Source organism: Lepidochelys kempii, chromosome 1, assembly GCF_965140285.1.
Source record: "Lepidochelys kempii isolate rLepKem1 chromosome 1, rLepKem1.hap1, whole genome shotgun sequence".
NCBI classification, from domain to species: Eukaryota; Metazoa; Chordata; order Testudines; family Cheloniidae; genus Lepidochelys; species Lepidochelys kempii.
The window spans coordinates 296,652,672-296,677,487 of record NC_136380.1 but is presented as its reverse complement, the minus strand read 5'-3'; the positions used below and the strand labels follow the sequence as shown (position 1 = coordinate 296,677,487).

Below are 24,816 nucleotides of genomic sequence, written 5' to 3'. Positions count from 1 at the left end.
CCATAAGAATTAATGTAAATGGGGGGGGTTAAGTTCCACGGAAATTTTTTTTGCCAGACAAAAGGCATTATATACATTTTAAACAATGTTAAACAAGCAATTTAATACAGGTATATGTTTTAAACAGAGGAGGTGCCCCTGTCTTACCCCACACAGGCACAGCCCACTGGCACTAGAGATGAGGCAGGCAAAGAGGCTGAAGGTGCTGTAGGCTAGGAGAAGCATGTTGCGCAGCAGAGGCAGCTTCCCCTACTCTGCAAGCATCAGGGGTGTGGGGGGGCTCAACCCTCAGCCCGCCCACTCTCTCCAAGTCCCCATCCTTGACCCGCCTCTTCTCCCCCCACCTCCTCCCCCTTTACTTCGCATGCTGAGTCCTCGTTCCTCCCCCCTCCCTCCTGCCCGGGGCAATCAGCTGGCTTGCCGCTTTTGGGAGACAGGGGAGGGAGGGAGAGCCTGCGCACCAAGTCCTCGCTCCTGCCTCCAAAATGCCGCAAGCCATCTGATTGCTGCGGGCAGGAGGTGGGGGGAGGAGAGGGAAGGTGCTGATCTGCAGGGTCTGCCAGTGGGCAGGAGGCGCTGTGGGGAGGAGGGGCGGGGCACAGGGAGGTTGTCAGCTGCGGAGAAAGCAGGCAACTAAACAACGTAAGAGTGGAGCATTGCACAACTTTAAACGAGCATGTTCCCTAACTGATCAGCAATGTAACAATGAAACAAAAAGTTAACTAGGACGACTTTAAGTGAGGGGTTACTGTAGTTGCAGATCCAGGACCCCAACTCCTACCTAACCTCCAAAGACTGTGTGTGTGCTATGTCCCAGCATTATTTCCTGCCTACATAAAAGGGCTATTTGGGTTATCCTACAGCCAAATCTCTGCAAGGCCATGGAGAGAGGTGCAGGACTTGCTCCTGGATGACTTAAAGCTCTACTCAAGACAATAAGTCAAAAATGCTGTGCTAGTCTTAGAGTAAACATTAAACAGAGGTCTCTGTGAAATGGAATTGCAGTCTAGTCACGCAGATTCCTATGCACATTATTAATTTTACACGTGAATAGTCCCAATAAAGTCAATGGGACTATTTATTTCATTAAAATAAAATTATATGTATTATTGTTTGCAAAGTTAAGCCAAAGGAATCAACCTCCAAATCCTTACAACCTGAGGGCCCTAATCCTACAAGCACTTATGTCTTACTTATATGACTGGTCCCACTGAAAGTTATTTATGTTGTAAGCATTCACAGAATCAAGGCCTTCATGAGAAAGGCACAGGTGGATGGCAGGAGAGAGGGAGGCAAGATAAAAGCAGAGTGATATTTGGCACATATCTTGCTACAGCTGCGATGTTTTTATTAGAATTTTATGAGCATGTTAAAATTTGAACTATAGAAACTGCCTCTATCTGGTAAATGGGACATTGATTTTAAATCAGTGGGACTGTTAAAATAGTAAGTTTTTACACAATGTGAATAAAGGTATTAGAATCTGGTCCCTACTGTCTATTTACTATATTTTGGGGGAGGAGACTAGTGGCAAAATAAAGTCCTGATTAAAAGCTACATTAAAATGTGTACCAACTAAAAGCTATTCTAATGTGTGACTTTTAGATTATCTGATTAATGAAAAGAGAACAGATTTTGCAGTGGAAGTATTGCTTCAAATTCAAGAACTTAGCCATATTAACTTATAACTGACACAGATCAGGGATTTTTAAAAAATTCTTAATTTGAGAGATAATTATTTTAGCTGATTAAATTTGCTGCATTTAATGGTCCCATCACTTTGAAAACTTGTGAATTAATACATTCTTCATGCAGTAATCCACAGTACTTTATACAGCTGAGCACCTTCACAACGGGTTACCTTCACAGTAGGCATTGTCCTCTCGAAGGGCTCTGAAACCATCTCGGCAGCTACACACAGCCCTGTCCTCTAGGTTTCTGCAGACAGAATGCTCCATGCAGTTATGTCCTTCAGAACAAAAGTTATGGCCTGCATGAAAACAAAAGTGATAGTTAAAAATAGGCTTGAAAGGATTAGATTTTTACCACTGTCAGTAAACATCGATTTCACCATACACGCCCAAACTGATGAAAAAATATTTTCATCTATAATCATCAAAATTTACAGGCAGGCAAAGTAAGAAAAATGCAGCTTGATAACTTAGAGTCCTACTGTAATGTGTATACAATGGGAGATAGTGTAGCTGGAGCAGAGCTCCCCTTAGGTAGCTTTAAGTTTTTAAATGTAGATGTCTGTCATTAAATATTTATTGTCTGACAAACACACACACACACACACCCCCCTATAATTTCACACAACTTAAAAATTTAAAACAAAGAACTCAGAAAATGCTTAAAAATAAACATCTACATAATCTGTCAAAATTATAAAAAAAAAAGTCAAATTCTCAAGCCTAGTTAAAATGAATCCAAAGATAAAACATCTTCTCTGTTGAATGCATTCCAATCTTTTCTCAGTTAGGCTACAGAATCCTATTCAGGAAACTATTTTTCTTAGGAGACACACAGTTTACCTTGATATTAGGAGTGTAGCATCTCAGGGGGAGTAGGATAGGCTACAGAGCCTGTCTCTCTTGGTCTCAAGTTCAACTCCAGGTCAGTGATGAAAAGAAGCTATTATCATCTGATGTCTGTTAGGTGGCATATTTAAATCTCTTTACCTTCTTTTTGTCAATGGTTATTTTTACAGGATCTTCAACTTTTTTCATTTTTCTTATTAAAGCTGTAATTTATGGACGTTGCTCAGTAACTCAGCAGCCCATTTATTAATGGGATTGCTTTCCTCCAAGCCCTTATTGTTCCCCAGGTATATTTGTAAAACCTTTCATATTCCCTGAAAGCTTCGGCTAACATTAACTTATTTTACTTTTTTGTTGCCCTTCTCTTTTCCCTTCAAGCGCTAACTGACTGAATATACTTGTATAAGTGCTACCTCTGATATTTCAGTGATGTTTTCTTTTTAATCTTATTGTTAGCAGCTCCTCTTGAAGTCACATTGGCTCTTTGTTTCTTGCATTCCTCTTTTTAAGAGAGATTTTTAATGTATTTTTAGCTTTCTCCCAAATAGCAGATTTAAATGAGTCTTCCCATTCACTCAGTAGGTTTCTTAATTTCCCAAATTTGCTTTTTTGAAATCCAGCACCACTGTATTGCTATACTTGGTGAGTCTGTTCTTTACTGTGATGAATTCAAACAGGTTATGGGTAATTTTAAGCTGCCATATAATTTTCACACACTACATCAATATTTTCTACAGTTGGGCTGCACCACTTTTTCCATCTTTTTATTAGGGTTGTCAAGAGATTAAAAAAATAAATCATGACTAATCACACTGTTAAAGAATAACAGAATACCATTTATTTAAATATATTGGATGTTTTCTACATTTTCAAATATATTGATTTCAATTACCACACAGAATACAAAGTGGACAGTGCTCACTTCATATTATTTTTATTACAAATATTTGCGCTGTAAAAAACAAAACAAATAGTATTTTTCAATTCACCTAATACAAATAATGTAGTGCGATCTCTTTATCATGAAAGTTGAACTTATAAATGTAGAATTATATACAAAAAATAATTGCACCCAAAAATAAAACAACATAAAACTTTAGAGCCTACAAGTCCACTCAGCGCTACTTCTTATTTAGCCAATTGCTCAGACAAACAAGTTTGTTTACATTTGCAGGAGATAATGCTGCCCACTTCTTGTTTTCAGTGTCACCTGAACGTGAGAACAGGCGTTAGCATGGCACTGTTGTAGCTGGCATCACAAAATATTTACATGCCAAATGCGCTAAAGATTCATATGTCCCTTCATGCTTCAACCACCATTCCAGAGGACATGCGTCCATGCTGATGATGGGTTCTGCTCAATAATGATCCAAAGCAGTGCAGACTGATGCATATTCGTTTTCATCATCTGAGTCAGATGCCACCAGCAGAAGATTGATTTCTGTAGTTTCTGTATCAGAGTGTTGCTCTTTTAAGTCTTCTGAAAGCATGCTCCACACGTCATCCCTCTCAGATTTTGGAAGGTACTTCAGATTCTTAAACCTTGGGTCGAGTGCTGTAGCTTTCTTCAGAAATCTCACATTGGTACCCTCTTTGCATTTTGTCAAATCTGCAGTGAAAGTGTTCGTAAAACGAACATGTGCCAGGTCATCATCCAAGATTGCTATAACATGAAATATATGACAGAAGGCGGGTAAAACAGATCAGGAGACATACAATTCTCTCCCAAGGAGTTCAGTCACAAGTGTAATTAACATATTTTTTTAGAATGAGTGTCATCAGCATGGAAACACGTCCTCTGGAATGGTGGCCGAAGAGTGAAGGGGCATATGAATGTTTAGCATAGCTGGCATGTAAATACCTTGCAATGCCAGCTACAAAAGTCCCATGCAAACGCCTGTTCTCACTTTCAGGTGACGTAAATAAGAAGCAGGCAGCATTATGTAAACAAATGTAAATGTTAATGTAAATAAACTTGTTTGTCTTAGCGATTGACTGAATAAGAAGTAGGACTGTGTGGAATTGTAGGCTCTAAAGTTTTACATTGTGTCATTTTTGAGTGCAGTTATGTAACCAAAAAACAAAAACAAAAAAAATCTATATTTGTAAGCTGCACTTTCACGATAAAGAGGTTGCACTTCGGTACTTGTATGAGGTGAATTGAAAAATACTATTTCTTTGTTTATCATTTTGACAGTGCAAATATTTGCAATAAAAAATATAATGCGAGCACTATACACTTTGTAGTCTGTATTGAAATCAATATATTTGAAAATGTACAAAAACATCCAAAATATTTAATACATTTCAATTGGTATTCTATTGTTTAACAGTGTGATTTATCGTGATTAACTTTTTAAATCGCGATTAATTTTTTTGAGTTAATCTCGTGAGTTTTCAGAGATTAATCGACAGCTCTACTTTTTATTATTATTTTCAGTGATTTAATTGCTCTAGACTTGTTTAAAAAAATCAGTATTAGGATTAGCCAAACAGTAATCTTTCACAATTCCTTTTTCAGTTCCTGCTTCCTTGCACAAGGCTCCTATAGTACAATGAACAGAACTGATCAGGGTTCAGGAGGGACCTAGTTTGGTATGACAGGAGTGGCTGAGTAGTACAAGCTGGGGTGAGGCTGCCGCCAGGATAAACCCAAACCTGTCATTATGTAGCAAAGATCTATATGCATGCTCAATAAAGATCTCTTTCCCTACAACTCCACTTGCCTGCTTCATCATTTCTTGTTAATGAAATATCCCCCATCTTCTTCAACTTTTCAGTAATGTTTATGTTTGCATTTAAAATAGAGAAAAAATTAGAATCTGCTTTAAGGCATAGTCAGAGGTGTGGGGGTCATTGCTGTTTTGGCCTGGGGGGATGGGAGTGTCTCTGCATGCATGAGCCCAGTCTGAAGGTGTAAGAACCAGGCAGACCAGGATCAACAGTACAGGCAGAGAGAATTTTGAATTGCTGATATGATGACACTAACTTCATGTCCCTACCATGGTAACTCAGGCACACTTCTTTTAAAGTACTACAATAATACCCTCCTTGGCATGGTTTGTTGCAGTAGTGTACATGCATTTCTCAACTTCCCATTCATTTTTATTTTTTTAAAATACTACCACACTGCTATTATGTGAAACAGGAGATTCAGGAGCAAAAATCCCTACATTTTAAACAACATTAAGGGCCATTTGTTGCTCTCAGCACATTTCACAACTCCCATTGATGCTGATGGAGTGCTGTGCACATCAAGACCAGTATTTGGCCCTATAGCTGACAAATGGCAAAGGCCACCCTTTGTCCTATTTTTTTTTCTTCCTCACAGAAGTCTGAAATAAGGACAAAGTGTCAGCCTTTAGTTTTTGATTTCCTGGCTTTTATCAGTTTGTATCAGAACCTTAGCATTACAGAATAGTAAGTGTACAATTTTCCACTAATCAATAGATCGCCATAAACTACAAAGCAATATAGGAGAACATGTGCTGCAGATTAACACTGTATCAAAGTATGATTTTAAGAATAAGATCCATAGCTCATGAGAGATAAGGCTAGGATGATTCATTCAGGACTGAAAACGTTCAGAAACAAGCACTACAGCTGCCAACTATTAGATTTATTGAGCTCAGTGAGTGAAGTTTTTTTGTTTGTTTTTAAGATTTCACTGTAAGTTTTTACCAGGAAAAAAAAATCCCTTTTGACTGTGATAGACTTCAAGACTTACACACACTTCTGTTAAGTTATTTTCTTCCATCTTAGTCTTATCTCTCTTCTGGATGTCATTAATCATATCATTTGTGTCTGTGTAGCGGACGACTTGCATGTCTCCAGTATTCCCCAAATCAAAATGTATATCTAACCCAAGCCAAAGACTGTGATGGCTTGTTTCCTGCCAGAACTCAGTTTATCACAGTTTAACTATTGGAGAAATAGGAACAGACTTTCTGCTTTGAAGATGCAGCTGCTCACAGCTGGGAGGGTACCAATATTACCCAGTATTATAACAGTACGTCACAGAGCCCTTGGCAGTTCCTTACATCTCTAGCCTTGCACTGAAAGTCCAGGCACATTCCATCTGTTTGGCCGATGTGTAAAAATTTGAGAAGTACAGTACACTATAATTCCCAAAGCTTTTGATTCTATATTCAGAAGGCAATCGAAAAGTGCTAAGAGGGGGAAATGATACAAATTTACTCTAATTTTCTATAAATCTGCAAAGCACATGTCCACCGCAGAAGGGCCCTTAGGGATGTGTGTGTGCGCGCGTGCATGCATAAATGAAGCACTTTAAAATGGTGACATCAATCATGTATAATCCCTTAGGATTTCTCTTTTGTATGTAATACATGAATGCTGCTGGCCCCATTCAGCAAAATTTACATTATTACACCTGATTCACACAGTTTTCAGACTCCTTGATGTGTACATTATCTATTCAGTTTTACAGTATCTCCAGTGACGAAAAAGATGTTTTACTCCAAAACTATAAAAAATTAATAAATGATAAATACTGCACATTACACTGAGCACAGGCAGATCCTGCTACTTTCTTACCTTTACAAACTTTGCAGCAACTGTGAGACAAGGAGATTTGTTGAGAATCTGGGCAGTTCAAGGTTGGGCAGTCTGATTTTGTAGTGCGCTGCATTTTGTGGTCCTATTAAATTAAGGTAATTATTCAATACTGGAGATAACAAATGCAGATGAATAATGCCTTTATTTTATTTATGCATTTAGATTTATAACAGACAGACAGCAAAGGGTGCCCATCTCAAACTCCAGGTACCTTTGACAATTTGAAATCACAACTAAACAAAACCAGCAGACACCTCCACTATATAGCAGAAACCACACCTGTTTAGTAAATGAAAAATAAGGAAACATTCCTCATCCTTCCCCAAAATTATCCACACGCAGCTTCCCTGTCCTCAAAAGCTTCTCCAGAAATCATGCCTAGAAGGTCAACAAATTAGTTCTCTTACGGACTGCAGGGGATCAAAGCTAGGGGGACTGCACAAATAATGCCATGCTAGCAGCTTCCTTTCTTTTACCTTAAGGGATCTCTAGTCTGAGTAACCTGTCTGATCTCAACTGTGGCTGTATGGCCCAAGGGAGAGGCAGTGGTATCTCATGAGAAGAGAGGTTTCTCAAATAGATTGGTGCCAGGCCATTTAGCACTTCAGAGGTCAAAACCAGTATGTTAAACCCCACCTGTGTATCCACTAGCAGCCAGTGGAGATCAGAGAGAATAAATGTAATATGCTCATAGTAAGATACCCAGTTTAACGAGCAGGCTGCTACGTTGTACTCCAGCTTTAGTTTCCAAATGGCCCCAAGTAGAGTGCATTGCAATGATGTAGTCTTGGAGACACAAAGGTACAAATCACGGCAGCACAACACCTTCCTGAAAAGCCCCAGAGTCTTCTGAAATTCAGAATTTTTCTTAGCTATAAAGCTCTGTGTGTGGAAAGTGCCTAACACTTTGCATATACCATTATTATATAGTTGGTGTTTCATTTAAAATTATTATCCCAGGAAAAAGATGAGGATGAGACCAAAAAAAAAAAAAGAACAGTCTTCTGATCTTCCCAGACTCCATGGCACACAACCAGAATGAAACCTGAACCTGTAACAAACTAAACTAGAGCGTGAACTATACTGTATGTCACACAAAACACTCAAAAACCACCTAAAAGTGAACACATTTATGTAAGTGTGCGTGCTGAAGATTGGCCATTATAACAATGTGGTCTATTGCTAAACATGACTGAAATGTTGCAGAGTTTCTTTGTTTTTTTCAGATTTGAATGGGACAATGTGCTTAACTGCAGCAACCAAGAAAAAAAAGAAAAGTGATTTTCCATGTTTATGCACAACAAAATCCAGAAGGAGAAATTCCCTAAACTGCCCTGATAACATCAACACTGGCCTACAAGCAAGAAATCATGACCTATGCCATAACTCTCAAGTCTCTCTTGAGCAGAGGTCTTTAACTAGATTCTATTATATGTAGAAATATGTAGGTAATAAAATAGCATCTGCCTATGGGTACTCATTTTATCTACACATCTGACAGTATGTAGATTTGTTGCTCTGAAATGTCATTTCTAGTGTTGCTTTCTTGGCAGCAATAAGTAGTTCAGTGCTTGAGATTCTGAATTTTTATCACCAAAGTTCCCATAAAACATTTCTAAAAGCACAGTGAGAGACAAGTAAGGTGGCCAAATACGTACCCATTACCAATAGGCAGGTAGAGTCAAGCCGGGTGTTCTGGCTCACTATGTTCACTAATGTGCCCTCATAATTTCTAACTGCAATAAATATAAGGCAGCACCGTGCAGACTTTGATGACTATTATTCATATATAGATTGATCACCAATAGGAATTGTGTTGAAAATAGCAATTCACAGCCCTTAAAAGCGTAGGGCAGATTAAGCTGCATTTCCAGAATTACTTCAGACCTTATTTCTCAAGCAGCTGATTTTGCACCCTCCCTCAGCCCCTTGATTTCAATGTAACTAGTAGGGAGATAAGGTACTACTCACAAATGACTAAGGCCATCAGCACGTATTTCTTGATCTATAGACCTAATTTCTGAAATAGATTTATTGACAAATTATAATCACCAGTTCATAAAGCTACAGTAAAGTGGCTCAGAAAGCAGCTCTGGCACAATATCCTACTGGAGGAGGTGACAGCAAGGTCCAAGGACAGATGCACTCTTTCCAATAGAGGGGAAAAGGATCTGCTAGATTCAGGGGAAGCATCAGCCCTGGCACTGAGGCTGGAGTATTATCTGCCACATTTGCCTGACATCCACAGCTTTAAGGGGCTGGAGTTGGGAGAGCCTTTGCTCCCATTCTGTTTGACAGCACAGTTTCTTCCAACTCAGACCTTGTGGAATGTATATTCTTTTGCATACGGCAGTTGCACTCTGAGACAACATTACAATAAGCAGACAGGTCTTGCCTCTCTTTCCCCCACTAGAAATGCACACCCAATTCTTCAGCTCCACATTGAAGCATGCATTTCTCTACCTGATAGCAAGCTCCACACCTAGGGAAGCAGAGTAGCATTCCACCTCGGTATCTCTCTGTGCACTTTCCACATGTAGAAGCACACTGCAGCATTTTGCCCTTAAATTGCATTTCTGCTCTGAAATGTGACTGGGTTAAAATAATCTTGTAAGGCTCAATGTTTAGTGTGTCTCACTCAATATTCAGTATGCTCCATTTACAAGTAGAATGATAGATTACCAAACTGCCAACCCTCCAAACACAACCTGAGATTTGACAGTCAAGTAGCATTCTTTCCTTCTCATACACCATTGCCAGCAAGAAATATCCTGTGGGCCAAATTCTGGTCTCATTTACATTTGTGTAACCCCCTTGTAGCTGAGCACATAAGCTGGAGAAAATAGGGCTGCACAGATATAAAAGAGAGCATAATGTGGCCTGCAGGATATTTATTATTGATGATAATGTATAAGAAATAAAAAAAGAACCCAGCTCAACTGAGAGATCCCAGATTGAATTTTCAGGGCTGGCAATTAGAAAAAATATTTGATTTGTAAAATTTGACATGGAAATCAGCTGGACACAGTAAGCATGGAAACCCCTTGATGCCCTTTTAAAAGTCACTTGTCACAGAAGATACGTACACATTTTTATTCATCAGGACCTTATATGACATTTTAAACAGATTTATTGAAAGAAAAGTGTCCCATCAATGGTGTTCTTACCTTGCACTCAAAAAGAACACAGTCCCCTGAATTTGAATACACAGTTTCTCTCTGTCCTTCGAAGTAGGTTCTGCCTTCAAATACGCACACCACTTTAGGATAAAACAAAACAACAATTTGGGTAAGAAAGTTTTCAGTACTCTGGCTATAAAACTGGCTTATTTTCTTAAAGCTAAGCATATTTCAAAATTAAGTGATCAATTCAACAACAAGTATATTCCATTCCAGGACACAGGAGTTTGGACAAGAGCAAAAAAGAACTGAAGAGGAGAGCCAAGAGAGGAGAAGGCCTCAAAAGCTAAGGGAGGAGAAGGTGTCAAGGAAAAACAGACCATGGGAAGCTTGCGAGAGAACACAGGACAAAATAGAGCCTGCAAGTCTTGACTAGGAACAAATCACTGATGACCATAGTAGCAGCAGTTTCAGCCAAGTGCAGAAGGTGGAAACCAGGCCAGAGGAGATTTAGTGGAAGGCAAATCAAGGTAGGCAGTCTAAAGTGCCCATCTGAAGGATGACATGATAGTAGTGGAACAGGTGGATGGAAAGCCAGTTTCCTGAGGATGGGGATGCTACTGCATGATGGGTAATCCCTGAAGTTGAATATGTTATATGTTATCATAGTGCTCTGATGTTTAACTACTCCAGGTAGGTATTTAAAAGTTCAGTTCTAGTACCTCAATTATTACCATTATTAAGTTTTATCTTTAAATTATATTTTATAATTTAAGAGCATATCTTCATTGCACGAGTTACTTGCACTGCAAGCAGGATCCGGCCTACAATTCTCAAATAGTATGGCTATATGCCAGCCATATATTGTGAGGTTTACTGTATCACACTGAAACATGTTTATACCAGTTTGCTCACTGACTATATTTTTAGCATTTAAAATTTTACGTAAAATATTTTCACATAATTTTTTTCCTTTTAAAAGGAGATAGCTATTGCAATTATTATGTGGAAAATATAAAGATTGAATAGTGCAAATGTCAGAAGCAGAAAATCTGATATATCTGTGTTGCTTAGGACACTGTCAGAACTTAAACAACAATAGTCAGACAGGAATAGATAAAGGCTTTAAAATTCTAGATTAAATGAGAAAGGTCTAATTTACTAATCATTGATGCAAAAACAACAATTCTAGATATCACTGAGATGATTTAAATCAGTTGCCCTAGAATTCATTTACAGATGGAATTATCTATCCCATTTAAATTGAGTTTACAATTTATGGGCAAATCTAAAAATAGATTATTTTCCATTTCACTACCATTATCATTACTGGTTTCAGAGTGGTAGCCTTTAGCCCACAAAAACTTATGCCCCAACAAATTTTTTAGTCTCTAAGGTGCCACAAGTACTCCTTGTTGTTTTTATTATTAATTATTATTATTATCATTATCATCATTATAGTGTTTAGTTTTTCCTTTACTCTTTTCACTATCAGACTATAAACATTTTTGCAAAATTTGTATTTATATTTTTGGAAAATTACCAACCAACTTTATATGTGTATGTTGGTGGGGGGAAGGAACATGGGAAAGCAGACTAAAACAACTTTTATTTTAATTTAATTTCCAAAATTTTACCTTCACTTTTTAAAGTATGGGCTGCATTTATCCAAGTGAAACTTGCCTACAGATACCAAATGCAGTCCTTTAGAATCATAGAATCATAGAATATCAGGGTTGGGAGGGACCTCAGAAGGTCATCTAGTCCAACCCCCTGCTCAAAAGCAGGACCCATCCCCAATTAAATCATCCCAGCCAGGGCTTTGTCAAGCCTGACCTTAAAAACTTCTAAGGAAGGAGATTCCACCACCTCCCTAGGCAACGCATTCCAGTGTTTCACCACCCTCCTAGTGAAAAAGTTTTTCCTAATATCCAACCTAAACCTCCCGCACTGCAACTTGAGACCATTACTCCTTGTCCTGTCCTCTTCCACCACTGAGAATAGTCTAGAACCATCCTCTCTGGAACCACCTCGCAGGTAGTTGAAAGCAGCTATCAAATCCCCCCTCATTCTTCTCTTCCACAGACTAAACAATCCCAGTTCCCTCAGCCTCTCCTCATAAGTCATGTGTTCCAGACCCCTAATCATTTTTGTTGCCCTTCGCTGGACTCTTTCCAATTTATCTACATCCTTCTTATAGTGTGGGGCCCAAAACTGGACACAGTACTCCAGATGAGGCCTCACCAATGTCGAATAGAGGGGATATTAAGGGCTCCTTTGTAAACTGGGTACCTTAACTAGTAAGACTCTGCAAGGCATGCCAGTCAGTATGCAATCAAAATTAACCCAAGTCTTACTTGGCTTTGTAAGTAGGGAAAGGCAAAAGATTGATGAAAATAAAAACCAGTCCTAACATTCAGGAAAAACTTGACCCAAACCAACTGGTTAAATCTCACAACTCACCTCCTACTAGTGGCATGATCTAAATCTGCTGCTGCTGAGTGGAACTTCCAAGAAGTTCCCCCAAATCTTGGGAGTGATGCAAATTTGGGGGAGGGGGTGTATCTTTAACAAGGAAGTTGGGAAATTCAAAAGGAATAGCAAAGAGCCCTGTACTGCTGCCTGTTGCTCGTACAAGAAGGAAGGCAGTAGAGCAGCAACTGCAATCTGAGTGAAGGTACAAAACCTCCCCCACAAACAGTGCAAAGGATAGATGCAGAGCCTCATGGAGATGGGGGCTGCCCTGTAGTGACTCCTGACAGTGGGAGGAAGGCTGTGGATCCCCAGTGAAGACACCTATAGATGGGTGGAGGGCAAAGTGCATTTCCAGAGAGAATGCTGTTGCTTCTGCTATAGTGAAATAAGAAGGCAGGAATGGATCAAGGGTGTCAGGTTGAGGGGTCCCTTCAGAAGATATATTTATCTCAGTTAACTTTGTATATGTTGCAAACACACAGATGCTTTTCCAAAGTGAATCAAGCCTTTTTACATTCACCGAGGACTAAGTTTAAGGTGGGTAATGGTGCACAATACATATTTATGGGACTGTTCTAAACTTACAGATTTGTGGAACACCATAACTAGATGGCAAAAATAATAGTTAATAGTATTGTTGGATGAAATCCATTTTTTTTGGTTGCTTATTTACTCATAGGTTAATTGATGATTAGTTGAGAGAAACGGAGAGGGATACTGAGAGCTTTCCTAATGGCCAAGAGATTAATTCTAATTAAATACAAGTCTACCCATCTTACATATTTATGTACGAAGGAGGCAAGATCAGCATCATGAATGCCTTATTAAGTGCTAGTATCACAGGACACAGGATGTGAATGAACCGAGGGCTTCTTGTGATCCCAGTGACTGTGCTAGTATCCCAGTGGTGTTCCATATATTTACGTGGTATGTCTGCTAGAATCCTGCAATTAGCCTGATTCTAATCCTTCTAATTATTGATTTATTTTTTAAAAATAACCAGGGCATATTAGAATAAGATGTAAGAGAGCCATTTAGGGGCCTGATCCAAAGCCCACTGAAATCGATAGGAAGTTTCCCATTAGCTTCAGTGGGTTCTGAATTAGGCCTTAAATCATCTAATCCATCTCTTTGACAGTGCAGAATTGTTACATACAGAATATTTTACAATGCTTTGTCCAGTCCTCTTTAAATGACTTGCTTGAGGGTGCTTCCAGCATTTGTTAGTGGAATAATTTCCCCTAATAGATTTTACTGTGAGGTAGTTTCCTTGCTATCCATCTTAAATGTTCCTTTTCTTAATGCCGTTCCATCCCACAGATATTTAGATTCCTTAGAACCCCAAATAATTTCTCTCCATCTGTGGTGTGTGTTCCATGCAAATACTTAAACAGTTTAAAAGCAAAACAGAACACCACTTCGCCCACTTCTACACATAGGTGTTGTCTAAGAACAATCCCTCAAAGGCAACTCAGAAATAAGCACACACAATTGTAGCAGTCCCTTAAACAGGTCTAGAGTGTGTAAATCATAAGCACTATATCGCATTTTGGGTGCTATATAATCTATATTATAATTATTTTAATTTTACATATTATATACTTATCATATTATAGGGCCTGCTCTAGGCCTTCCAAAGTCAGAGGGTGAAATTCGGCCCCACTGAAGTCAATAGCAAAACTCCCATTGGCTTCAGTAGGGCCAGGATTTCATCCCACAGGATTTTGACTATTCCAACAAAAACAGGATTGAGCTCACAACATCCTCAGATGACCAGATATCCCGATAAAATCGGGACTGTCCCGATATTTAGTTGTTTGTTCCGCGTACTGTCCCAATGTACGGTCGGGACGCCATTTGCCCCAATATTTTGCTTTGGCAGCACTCCGGCTTTTTTTTATTTTTTTTTTTTGCACTTGGGGCGGCAAAAACCTAGAGCTGGCTCTGGTTGGGGGGAGAGCCTGTGGCTGCCCCCGCACGTGTCCCGGTATTTTGTTCTTGTCATCTGGTCACCCTACAACATCCACATGTAAGTCTACTCACTTTTGTGCTATAAAATCTCAAGCTTGATGTTGGATTAGCATACATTTATAAGAAATTTCATAGTTGTGTTACTGATCCATCTAACACAAGGATATGTGAAATATACTAAAGAAAAGGTGATTGCCCTTTGTATGTATAAGTGCATTAATGTAAATTAGAAAATTATTAAAATAATGTTGTTGTAAAGTCTTTCTAAATGTTTATTTGAAGATGAATGCACTTCATTACGGAAGACAGAAAATTGAAATCTCATCATTTAAACTTCTTTTGTTGGATAACCAACTTAAAATAACTGATTTTATGTACTTTCTTTTCTGTTGAAATACAGCAGTTAGAAATGTCAAAGAACTAATTAGAAATACATAAGAAGTTTCAAAGAAATGTCAGGATTAATTTAAAAAAATATGTAATATCTGTTAAAATCTGCTGAAGGCTGTTTAATGTATGTGTCCATTTGTATTGATTATACATTTTTAATTTAACTTTCACACTAAGAAATATGATCTTCAGTGTTAAAGATAATATGGAATTGAAAATTAATCACATCAATGTCTAACGTTTTCTTTTGTGTTAATAATAGCCCAGGGAATATTTATTTTAGGATAATAATTTGATATAACATATAATTGCAAAAAATTGCACGCTTACTGAGCCATCACATGTCTGAATGACAATCACTGTCAAAGAAACATACCCAAGACATATGCTCAAAGCCTAATGTTCACATTTAGAGTATGTAGGAGGTTCATTTTCAGCACCGTACCCAAGGAGTTAGCTGCAAAAAAATTCTCCCATTGAAGTCCGTGGGGGCTGCATATCTAATGTCTCACTCACTACATTCAAAATGAACATATATTGTAGATTTCCTCTGAAACCTGCTGAATACTAAAAAATTTGGTTGTAGAATTTGTTTCCTCCATTTCCCATACTGGGTAAAACACAAAAGGTAAGAGGATATTTCATGGACTCATGCAAACCTCTGACCGCTAGAAGCTGGGGCTGCATGACGCAGGATGGATCACTCGATAAATTGCCTGTTCTGTTCACTCCCTCTGAAGCATCTGATACTGGCATCAGATACTGGGTTAGATAGACCATTGGTCTGATCCACTATGGTCGTTCTTATGTCTAGAGTTGAAAGAAAGCCTGTAGAGCTTGTTATATTCCCTTTCCTCCCCCTTAATGGCCCACAAGAGAGAAAAGAGGGGATTTGGGGAATAAGGGGAAGATTAAGAAAAAGGGGACATTGTGGTTAACATTCTCCTTCCCCCTGCTAGTTAAACAGCATCTGAGGGATTCTGTGCAGAGAGATGGGGTTCGTTGGATGAAATGTTGGGCCTTCAAGGTTCTTTGGTAATTGGGGGTGCCTGGTGAGTTGTCACATGAAATGTTGAGGCACAAAAAGGTTCCACAATATTTGGACAGTTCCCTTCAAAGAGAACATACACCTGAGGAGGAAGAAGGTGAGGAAGTTCTTGTGCAGAGCACCAGCACCTAGATTCCTGTTTCTCTCATCCAAGATAATTCAGCCAACAGAGCTTCCACAGCAACAACTTACATGCACTTCAGAGGTACCAGTTCCACTGTCTCAGTGCCACTTTGTCAAGGCTGATATCAGAGACATTGGCTACTATGCCAATTTGCCAGTGAATAGTCTTCTCACCCACTCCCTCCACAAAAGCTTCCATCTTCTTCCCTTTCTTCCTCCTATCAGTCCTCTTTCTCTATCCTTTGGCTGGCCACCCAGGAGCCCAAAAGAAGCAGCATTCTGGGTGTGTCAGGAGCGACCCAGAATTCTTGCCAGTTTGTCATCATACTTCATGAAACCCCAAAGGCTTGTCCCCTTAGGTGAGCACTGTCCACACTCAGAAAAATGTGATGGTGCCAGACTTCCCACTCCCCACTTTCCTCAGAAGGCACTTGGACCCTACTTCCTTGTCACTCACAGCTTGTTTTTTCTTCCTCCTGCCAGCAGATGTCACAAGCTTGTAGGTGTCCCATGATGATTGGGACTTTGTATTTCTATTTAGCTTAAGAAGTCCAAGAACATGAACATCTGGACCATAATTCTGTAACTGCAAAGTTTAGTGAAGATTTAACTTCTACCTGGCTAAACACCTCCCAGAAGGGGATGAATGATTAGTTTGTCATTCGTAACTCTTTGGACCATATCATAGTTCATCTTCTTAACTCCTCCTATTCCAAAGGACTATTGTATCACAGTCAGTAAATTACCTGATGGCTGATTGTTCTGAGACTTGATAGCTATTGTCTGTGTGAGATTCCATCTGTCATTGTGTGGGATTCTATCACAGATGGAATCCCACACATACAATAGCTATCCAGTCCCAGAACAATTATACCACAGATTAATTTGTCCCATTATTTCACAGCATTAACCACATCCTCTCCCCACCAACCTCCCCAAGCCCCTACCTAAAACAAAACTACTTCAAGCACAGCTTTCTAGAAAGGCAGAAGAGCAGGGATTCTATGAAGTCTATTAGGGATTCCTTCATTTCTGTTTGTACCTCATACCAGGTTATATTCAGTATGTTATTGACAGCTCATTGTCAAGCCATCATCTGTCCTCCATAATACCTTTTCCATCCTACTGGCCTCAAGATGATGCTATCCCTTCATGTGCTTTTTAGCACGCTGTTCTTTGGTGACAGAACAAGCAATCCAACTAACTCTTGCTATCTTTGCTATTCCGGTCACTTACTTATTGCTGTGAGGTACATGTGTACATCTCCCTGTAGTGTCTGAGCTAATTCTGTTTCAAACTTATCACCAAGTGACAGAGGGCAATTCAGGATGTCACTGAACTGTTCCATCCATCTTATTGAATCATCATCCTAGTCAGCTGATGAGCAACAAAACTGGTTTGAAAATTTGAGAAAGATTTCAATAATTTTGACATGTACTTTAAATCTTGGAATTTTCCTACCTGCCACATCTTCTGTTTGCCACAAAATTTTGCCTGGTTCTTCTCTGCCAATTTTAGGATGTCCTCTTTGGCCTCTTCTTGGTGACATTCTTCACTGTGCAGTCACCCTGCACAAGGTTTATGCCCTACATAAGTCCAACTTAAACCCTATTTGGAGGACTTAAGTGGTGCCTACTCTTTGTGCTGGCCTTTATCCCTGGGAATTTACACAGGGGTCCATTTCATCCTTTGTGAATTTCTATCTGTCTAATGCCAAGTCACTATTAAATTAATATGCGCTTCCTTCTCTCATTTATCCCTGGCAGTGTTTCATACAGGGTCTTCTTTGCTCACTTCCTGGGTATATGATGCTTTGTCAGAGTAGCTAGTGAATAATGAACTTTTTCCATTATTATTCTATGCCATCTCCTTCAACAACTTAAAGTGATTCCAGATTTCAAGATGGAAAATTTGCTGCTAGCTCTTCAAGTTAATCATTGTTGGACAACAGTGGAAGTAGGCTTCAGCAACTTCAGTAGAGAAAATCTGATTTGAAATTTCCTAAGGATCAGAAATTAAATAGTATTTATATCTTGCTTCTGATTAGTTGCAAAACAGGAGAAACTTTCTCCATTATTCTGAAAATGCAAAGTGGTTGGTCTAGTACTTTTATGAACACCTGTAAGTATCTGCAATGTGAGCCATATCTAATAATGCTAATAGGCAGTTTAGTCACACTGATGATGAGTCAATTTAAAATAATACAGATATCATTACACAAATATTTCTTATATTTTCATGGACCTTGCCTACTATGGGGAAATTATATAATTTATCTTGCCCACCTGTTCCTAAGCGAAGGCTCCTAAGCCATTCCTCTTACCCCCAAACTGAAGGCTCATCTAAGTATTCTTTGTGTCACCTTTCACAAACCAAAAAACAATTATACCGTTATCTGTAAAGGAGATGCTTGCAGAAATGTCAACTGGGCTGGCAGCCTAGAAAGTACTGTTGGAACCAGCAAAGTGAAGACAGATGGATCTGACAGATGAAGTAAAACTTTTATATTAGACAGCAGGATACAGAGTTTGAGAGAGAGTTTGTAATCGTATGAAGCCAATTTGGAGATCTCATGAATAAAAGTGAATGTGTGGCTGCCTGTAGTTAAACAGAGACCTGGGCTATCAATGACAGAAAAGTAGTGGCTAAAGGTACCTGACTAATCAGATATAAGTATAGCTAGCAAGAGGCAGAGGCAGAGCCAGATCATATTCCAGCAATATAGTGAGTCTATCTATGGTACTTATATAGCATCAATCACCACAGTATCTCTGTGCCACAGATTCCACAGCCAAATATGCACACTGGAGTTGAAAGGACAGTAAGTTAGAGCCCACTAATATGGCAAAGTTTATTTATGTCAACAAATAAGCCTCTACTGAAACAGGATAAAAAGATCTTAAAAATAAAAGTAAGCCACGAAACATGTAAATACTTATAGCCTCCCTTTCAGTTAAAACATATTTTATTGAGACATGTCACAACAGTATGAAAAGCCAACAGGAATATATACCTGTCTCTCCGGCAAAGGGAAATAATTTTTGTGAAAGGCTCCAAAGAAGCCTTCGGTGGAGGTGTGAGGCCTTGTAAGAGAAGTAACAATAGTTGTGCTATGGTAACCCGCAGTAACAGGTATAGTGTTATCTGAATTCAACACTATCATAAGTGGGAGATTGAAAAGGATTCCTCCCACCGCTTCACACACACAGGTTTCAGAGTAACAGCTGTGCTAGTCTGTATTCGCAAAAAGAAAAGGAGTACTTGTGGCACCTTAGAGACTAACCAATTTATTTGAGCGTAAGCATGCATCCGATGAAGTGAGCTGTAGCTCACGAAAACTTATGCTCAAATAAATTGGTTAGTCTCTAAGGTGCCACAAGTACTCCTTTTCTTTTCACACACACAGTGGTACTTCAAACTGTCAACCTGGGTAAATTGGGACAGCTCACATCAAGAGACTATTCCAATATCCTCATACAAAAAGACTGGTATGTGTAAGAGGTTCACAGCAATAGGAAAGGGGAACTATTTGCTTTTGAAAATGTTTGCATTATATATTGTGGCACACTTTGTTTATCTAGTGTCCATTCACAGTGAGAAATCACAGTACACTAACTCATCCTCTTTGTTCATTTCCTAAAAGCCTGATTCTGCAGCCTTTATTCACAAAGAGTAGCAGTTACTAGATAGTGGGGAAATTTTAAAAATGTTCTGTTTTTTCAAAATTTCCCCTGAAAATTATGTTCTCAATGAAAAAACCAAAAAGGAAAAATAATGTCATTCAAAAGTAGTTAACAGAAAAAAAATTGCCTTTTGGTTTTTTGCATTACCAAATATGTAAATAAAATTTTAATCAAAAGTTTTCTGTATACATTTTTATTTTAGCCAGAAAGCCCCATTTTTTTTAAAACAAAAAGTTATGACAAAACATACTCTAATCATTGCTTGGACAATTAGTCCCACTGGGGATCTCTCAGACAAATGCTATTCAACATGAGCAAGAGTGGCCTGTAATGATTAAAATGCTCGAGGAAACATATCCTCTTCTGTGTTTTGTATAGCACCAAGAATACTGACAGCATTCAACAAATAATAAAACCTCAAAATTATATATGCTCCTCATATCTGTTGATAAGGCAGCACTAGCTCATAAATGTTGCCTTTGCAGAAGAAAACACTATCTTTACATAGGGAATTTGAAGAAAGCATTTAATATCTTCTCTGTAAAAACATTAGATTGCTATTATCCACATGGCAACTATAATGTGAGTTGAAAACCTCATCCAAAAGATTGGATATTGACAGACATGCATGACGCTGATTGGCTTTAGGAGATTATACCGTATTGTACTTACTCAAACAGTACTGGGATTTTTTTTGGCCTATAAAACCAAAGCTTTGAAAGCTTGGGCATGGCTAATCCAATCAAAATGTCAATTGCCAAATACATTGCCTTGGTCATCCAATCCTCAAAGCAACTTTCACAGTTGAGCATTCAGACAATGAAATCCAATACCAAAGAAGAATGTTAGAGGCTACCAAGAGAAAAGAAACAATTAATTCCATTTTATAAACTATTGTATTCTGGTATACACGCAAGGGCTCATGAATAATACCTGCTCATATACATATACACGCATATATACTCATATACACGCAAGGGCTCATGAATAATAATAGCCTGCAGGGGGCGGGCAGTAGGGTGTCTGTTTGTTTGCGACAGGGAAGCCTGGCTGTTTAAAAATAGCCAGAGCTTCGCGAACCAGCTGAGCAGCGGGGACAGCAGAGCAGCACACAGCAGGAGTTTGCCTGGGAGTTCGCCTGGAGGGAGCCCAGTGAGGCTTACGTCTTGCAAACTGCTCTGAGGAAGCTCATAGTAGGAAGGTGATATGGAAGGGGGGGGGTTCAGCTGTTGTGACCTGCACTGAATGTGCCATGTTTGTCTTTCTTCCACAGGACAGAAGCGACTTTGTCTGTACAAAGTGCAAGCTGGTCTCCATATTGGAAGAGAAGATTGAAGGTCTGGAGCAACAGATAACAACCCTGCGTTGCATACGGGAAACTGAGGATTTCCTGGACGAAACTCAGGATAGGCTTCTAGGGGCACAAAGCTCTACAGATATAGAGCAGGTTGCACAGAGGAGCCAAGAGACCAGTGAAGAAGCTTGGCAACATGTGACCTCCAGAAGAGGTAAGCGGAATGTCCGGGTTCCAGTAACACAGACACAGGTAACTAACCGCTTTCATGTTCTCTCCACAGGTATCGTTGCGGAGAGTGGACCAGATGATATGTCTGGGGCGAGAAAGCAGAAGGAGACTCCGCTGGTTGGAAGGCATGAGATGCGCTGTCCTGAGGTTGGGGGTTCCACGACCACCACCCCCAAGAGGAGAAGGCGGGTGGTGGTGGTCGGGGACTCTCTCCTCCGGGGGACTGAGTCATCTATCTGCCGCCCTGACCGGGAAAACCGAGAAGTCTGCTGCTTGCCAGGGGCTAAGATTCGTGATGTGACGGAGAGACTGCCGAGACTCATCAAGCCCTCGGATCGCTACCCCTTCCTGCTTCTCCACGTGGGCACCAATGATACTGCCAAGAATGACCTTGAGCGGATCACTGCGGACTATGTGGCTCTAGGAAGAAGAATAAAGGAGTTGGAGGCGCAAGTGGTGTTCTCGTCCATCCTCCCCATGGAAGGAAAAGGCCTAGGTAGGGAGCATCAAATCGTGGAAGTCAACGAATGGCTACGCAGATGGTGTCGGAGAGAAGGCTTTGGTTTCTTTGACCATGGGATGGTGTTCCATGAAGGAGGAGTGCTGGGTAGAGACGGGCTCCATCTTACGAAGAGAGGGAAGAGCATCTTTGCCAGCAGGCTGGCTAACCTAGTGAGGAGGGCTTTAAACTAGGTTCACCGGGGGAAGGAGACCAAAGCCCTGAGGTAAGTGGGAAAGCGGGATACCGGGAGGAAGCACAGGCAGGAATGTCTGTGAGGGGAGGGCTCCTGCCTCATACTGGCAATGAGGGGCGATCAACAGGTTATCTCAAGTGCTTATATACAAATGCACAAAGCCTTGGAAACAAGCAGGGAGAACTGGAGGTCCTGGTGATGTCAAGGAACTATGACGTGATCGGAATAACAGAGACTTGGTGGGATAACTCATATGACTGGAGTACTGTCATGGATGGTTATAAACTGTTCAGGAAGGACAGGCAGGGCAGAAAAGGTGGGGGAGTAGCACTGTATGTAAGGGAGCAGTATGACTGCTCAGAGCTCCGGTACGAAACTGCAGAAAAACCTGAGTGTCTCTGGATTAAGTTTAGAAGTGTGTGCAACAAGAGTGATGTAGTGGTGGGAGTCTGCTATCGACCACCGGACCAGGGGGATGAGGTGGATGAGGCTTTCTTCCGGCAGCTCACGGAAGCTACTAGATCGCATGCCCTGATTCTCATGGGTGACTTTAATTTTCCTGATATCTGCTGGGAGAGCAATACAGCGGTGCATAGACAATCCAGGAAGTTTTTGGAAAGCGTAGGGGACAATTTCCTGGCGCAAGTGCTAGAGGAGCCAACTAGGGGGGGTGCTTTTCTTGACCTGCTGCTCACAAACCGGGTAGAATTAGTGGGGGAAGCAAAAGTGGATGGGAATCTGGGAGGCAGTGACCATGAGTTGGTTGAGTTCAGGATCCTGACGCAGGGAACAAAGGTAAGCAGCAGGATACGGACCCTGGACTTCAGGAAAGCAGACTTCGACTCCCTCAGGGAACGGATGGCCAGGATCCCCTGGGGGACTAACTTGAAGGGGAAAGGAGTCCAGGAGAGCTGGCTGTATTTCAAGGAATCCCTGTTGAGGTTACAGGGACAAACCATCCCGATGAGTCGAAAGAATAGTAAATATGGCAGGCGACCAACTTGGCTTAATGGTGAAATCCTAGCGGATCTTAAACATAAAAAAGAAGCTTACAAGAAGTGGAAGGTTGGACATATGACCAGGGAAGAGTATAAAAATATTGCTCGGGCATGTAGGAATGTTATCAGGAGGGCCAAATCGCACCTGGAGCTGCAGCTAGCCAGAGATGTCAAGAGTAACAAGAAGGGTTTCTTCAGGTATGTTGGCAACAAGAAGAAAGCCAAGGAATGTGTGGGCCCCTTACTGAATGAGGGAGGCAACCTAGTGACAGAGGATGTGGAAAAAGCTAATGTACTCAATGCTTTTTTTGCCTCTGTTTTCACTAACAAGGTCAGCTCCCAGACTGCTGCGCTGGGCATCACAAAATGCGGAAGAGATGGCCAGCCCTCTGTGGAGATAGAGGCGGTTAGGGACTATTTAGAAAAGCTGGACGTGCACAAGTCCATGGGGCCGGACGAGTTGCATCCGAGAGTGCTGAAGGAATTGGCGGCTGTGATTGCAGAGCCACTGGCCATTATCTTTGAAAACTCGTGGCGAACCAGGGAAGTCCCGGATGACTGGAAAAAGGCTAATGTAGTGCCAATCTTTAAAAAAGGGAAGAAGGAAGATCCTGGGAACTACAGGCCAGTCAGCCTCACCTCAGTCCCTGGAAAAATCATGGAGCAGGTCCTCAAAGAACCAATCCTGAAGCACTTGCATGAGAGGAAAGTGATCAGGAACAGCCAGCATGGATTCACCAAGGGAAGGTCATGCCTGACTAATCTAATCGCCTTTTATGATGAGATTACTGGTTCTGTGGATGAAGGGAAAGCAGTGGATGTATTGTTTCTTGACTTTAGCAAAGCTTTTGACACGGTCTCCCATAGTATTCTTGTCAGCAAATTAAGGAAGTATGGGCTGGATGAATGCACTATAAGGTGGGTAGAAAGCTGGCTAAATTGTCGGGCTCAACGGGTAGTGATCAATGGCTCCATGTCTAGTTGGCAGCCGGTATCAAGTGGAGTGCCCCAAGGGTCGGTCCTGGGGCCGGTTTTATTCAATATCTTCATAAATGATCTGGAGGATGGTGTGGATTGCACTCTCAGCAAATTTGCGGATGATACTAAACTGGGAGGAGTGGTAGATACGCTGGAGGGGAGGGATAGGATACAGAAGGACCTAGACCAATTGGAAGATTGGGCCAAAAGGAATCTGATGAGGTTCAATAAGGATAAGTGCAGGGTCCTGCACTTAGGACGGAAGAACCCAATGCACAGCTACAGACTAGGGACCGAATGGCTAGGCAGCAGTTCTGCAGAAAAGGACCTAGGGGTGACAGTGGACGAGAAGCTGGATATGAGTCAGCAGTGTGCCCTTGTTGCCAAGAAGGCCAATGGCATTTTGGGATGTATAAGTAGGGGCATAGCGAGCAGATCGAGGGACGTGATCGTTCCCCTCTATTCGACATTGGTGAGGCCTCATCTGGAGTACTGTGTGCAGTTTTGGGCCCCACACTTCAAGAAGGATGTGGATAAATTGGAGAGAGTCCAGCGAAGGGCAACAAAAATGATTAGGGGACTGGAACACATGAGTTATGAGGAGAGGCTGAGGGAGCTGGGATTGTTTAGCCTGCAGAAGAGAAGAATGAGGGGGGATTTGATAGCTGCTTTCAACTACCTGAAAGGGGGTTC

The 24,816-nt window shown here is 40.6% G+C and overlaps 1 protein-coding gene across 2 annotated transcripts in view; it reads right to left on the bottom strand.

Annotated features, from left to right (window-relative positions):
- NELL2 (neural EGFL like 2) overlaps positions 1–24,816 on the bottom strand; it is a 238,004-nt gene that overhangs the window by 128,557 nt on the left and 84,631 nt on the right. For both annotated transcript variants that reach the window (XM_073327999.1, XM_073328000.2), the window contains exons 10-12: positions 10,286–10,377; positions 7,098–7,200; positions 1,862–1,990 (exon numbers count right to left, since the gene is read on the bottom strand). In XM_073327999.1, coding sequence (XP_073184100.1) covers positions 1,862–1,990; positions 7,098–7,200; positions 10,286–10,377 — 324 coding nt within the window. The remainder of the gene's footprint in view (positions 1–1,861; positions 1,991–7,097; positions 7,201–10,285; positions 10,378–24,816) is intronic.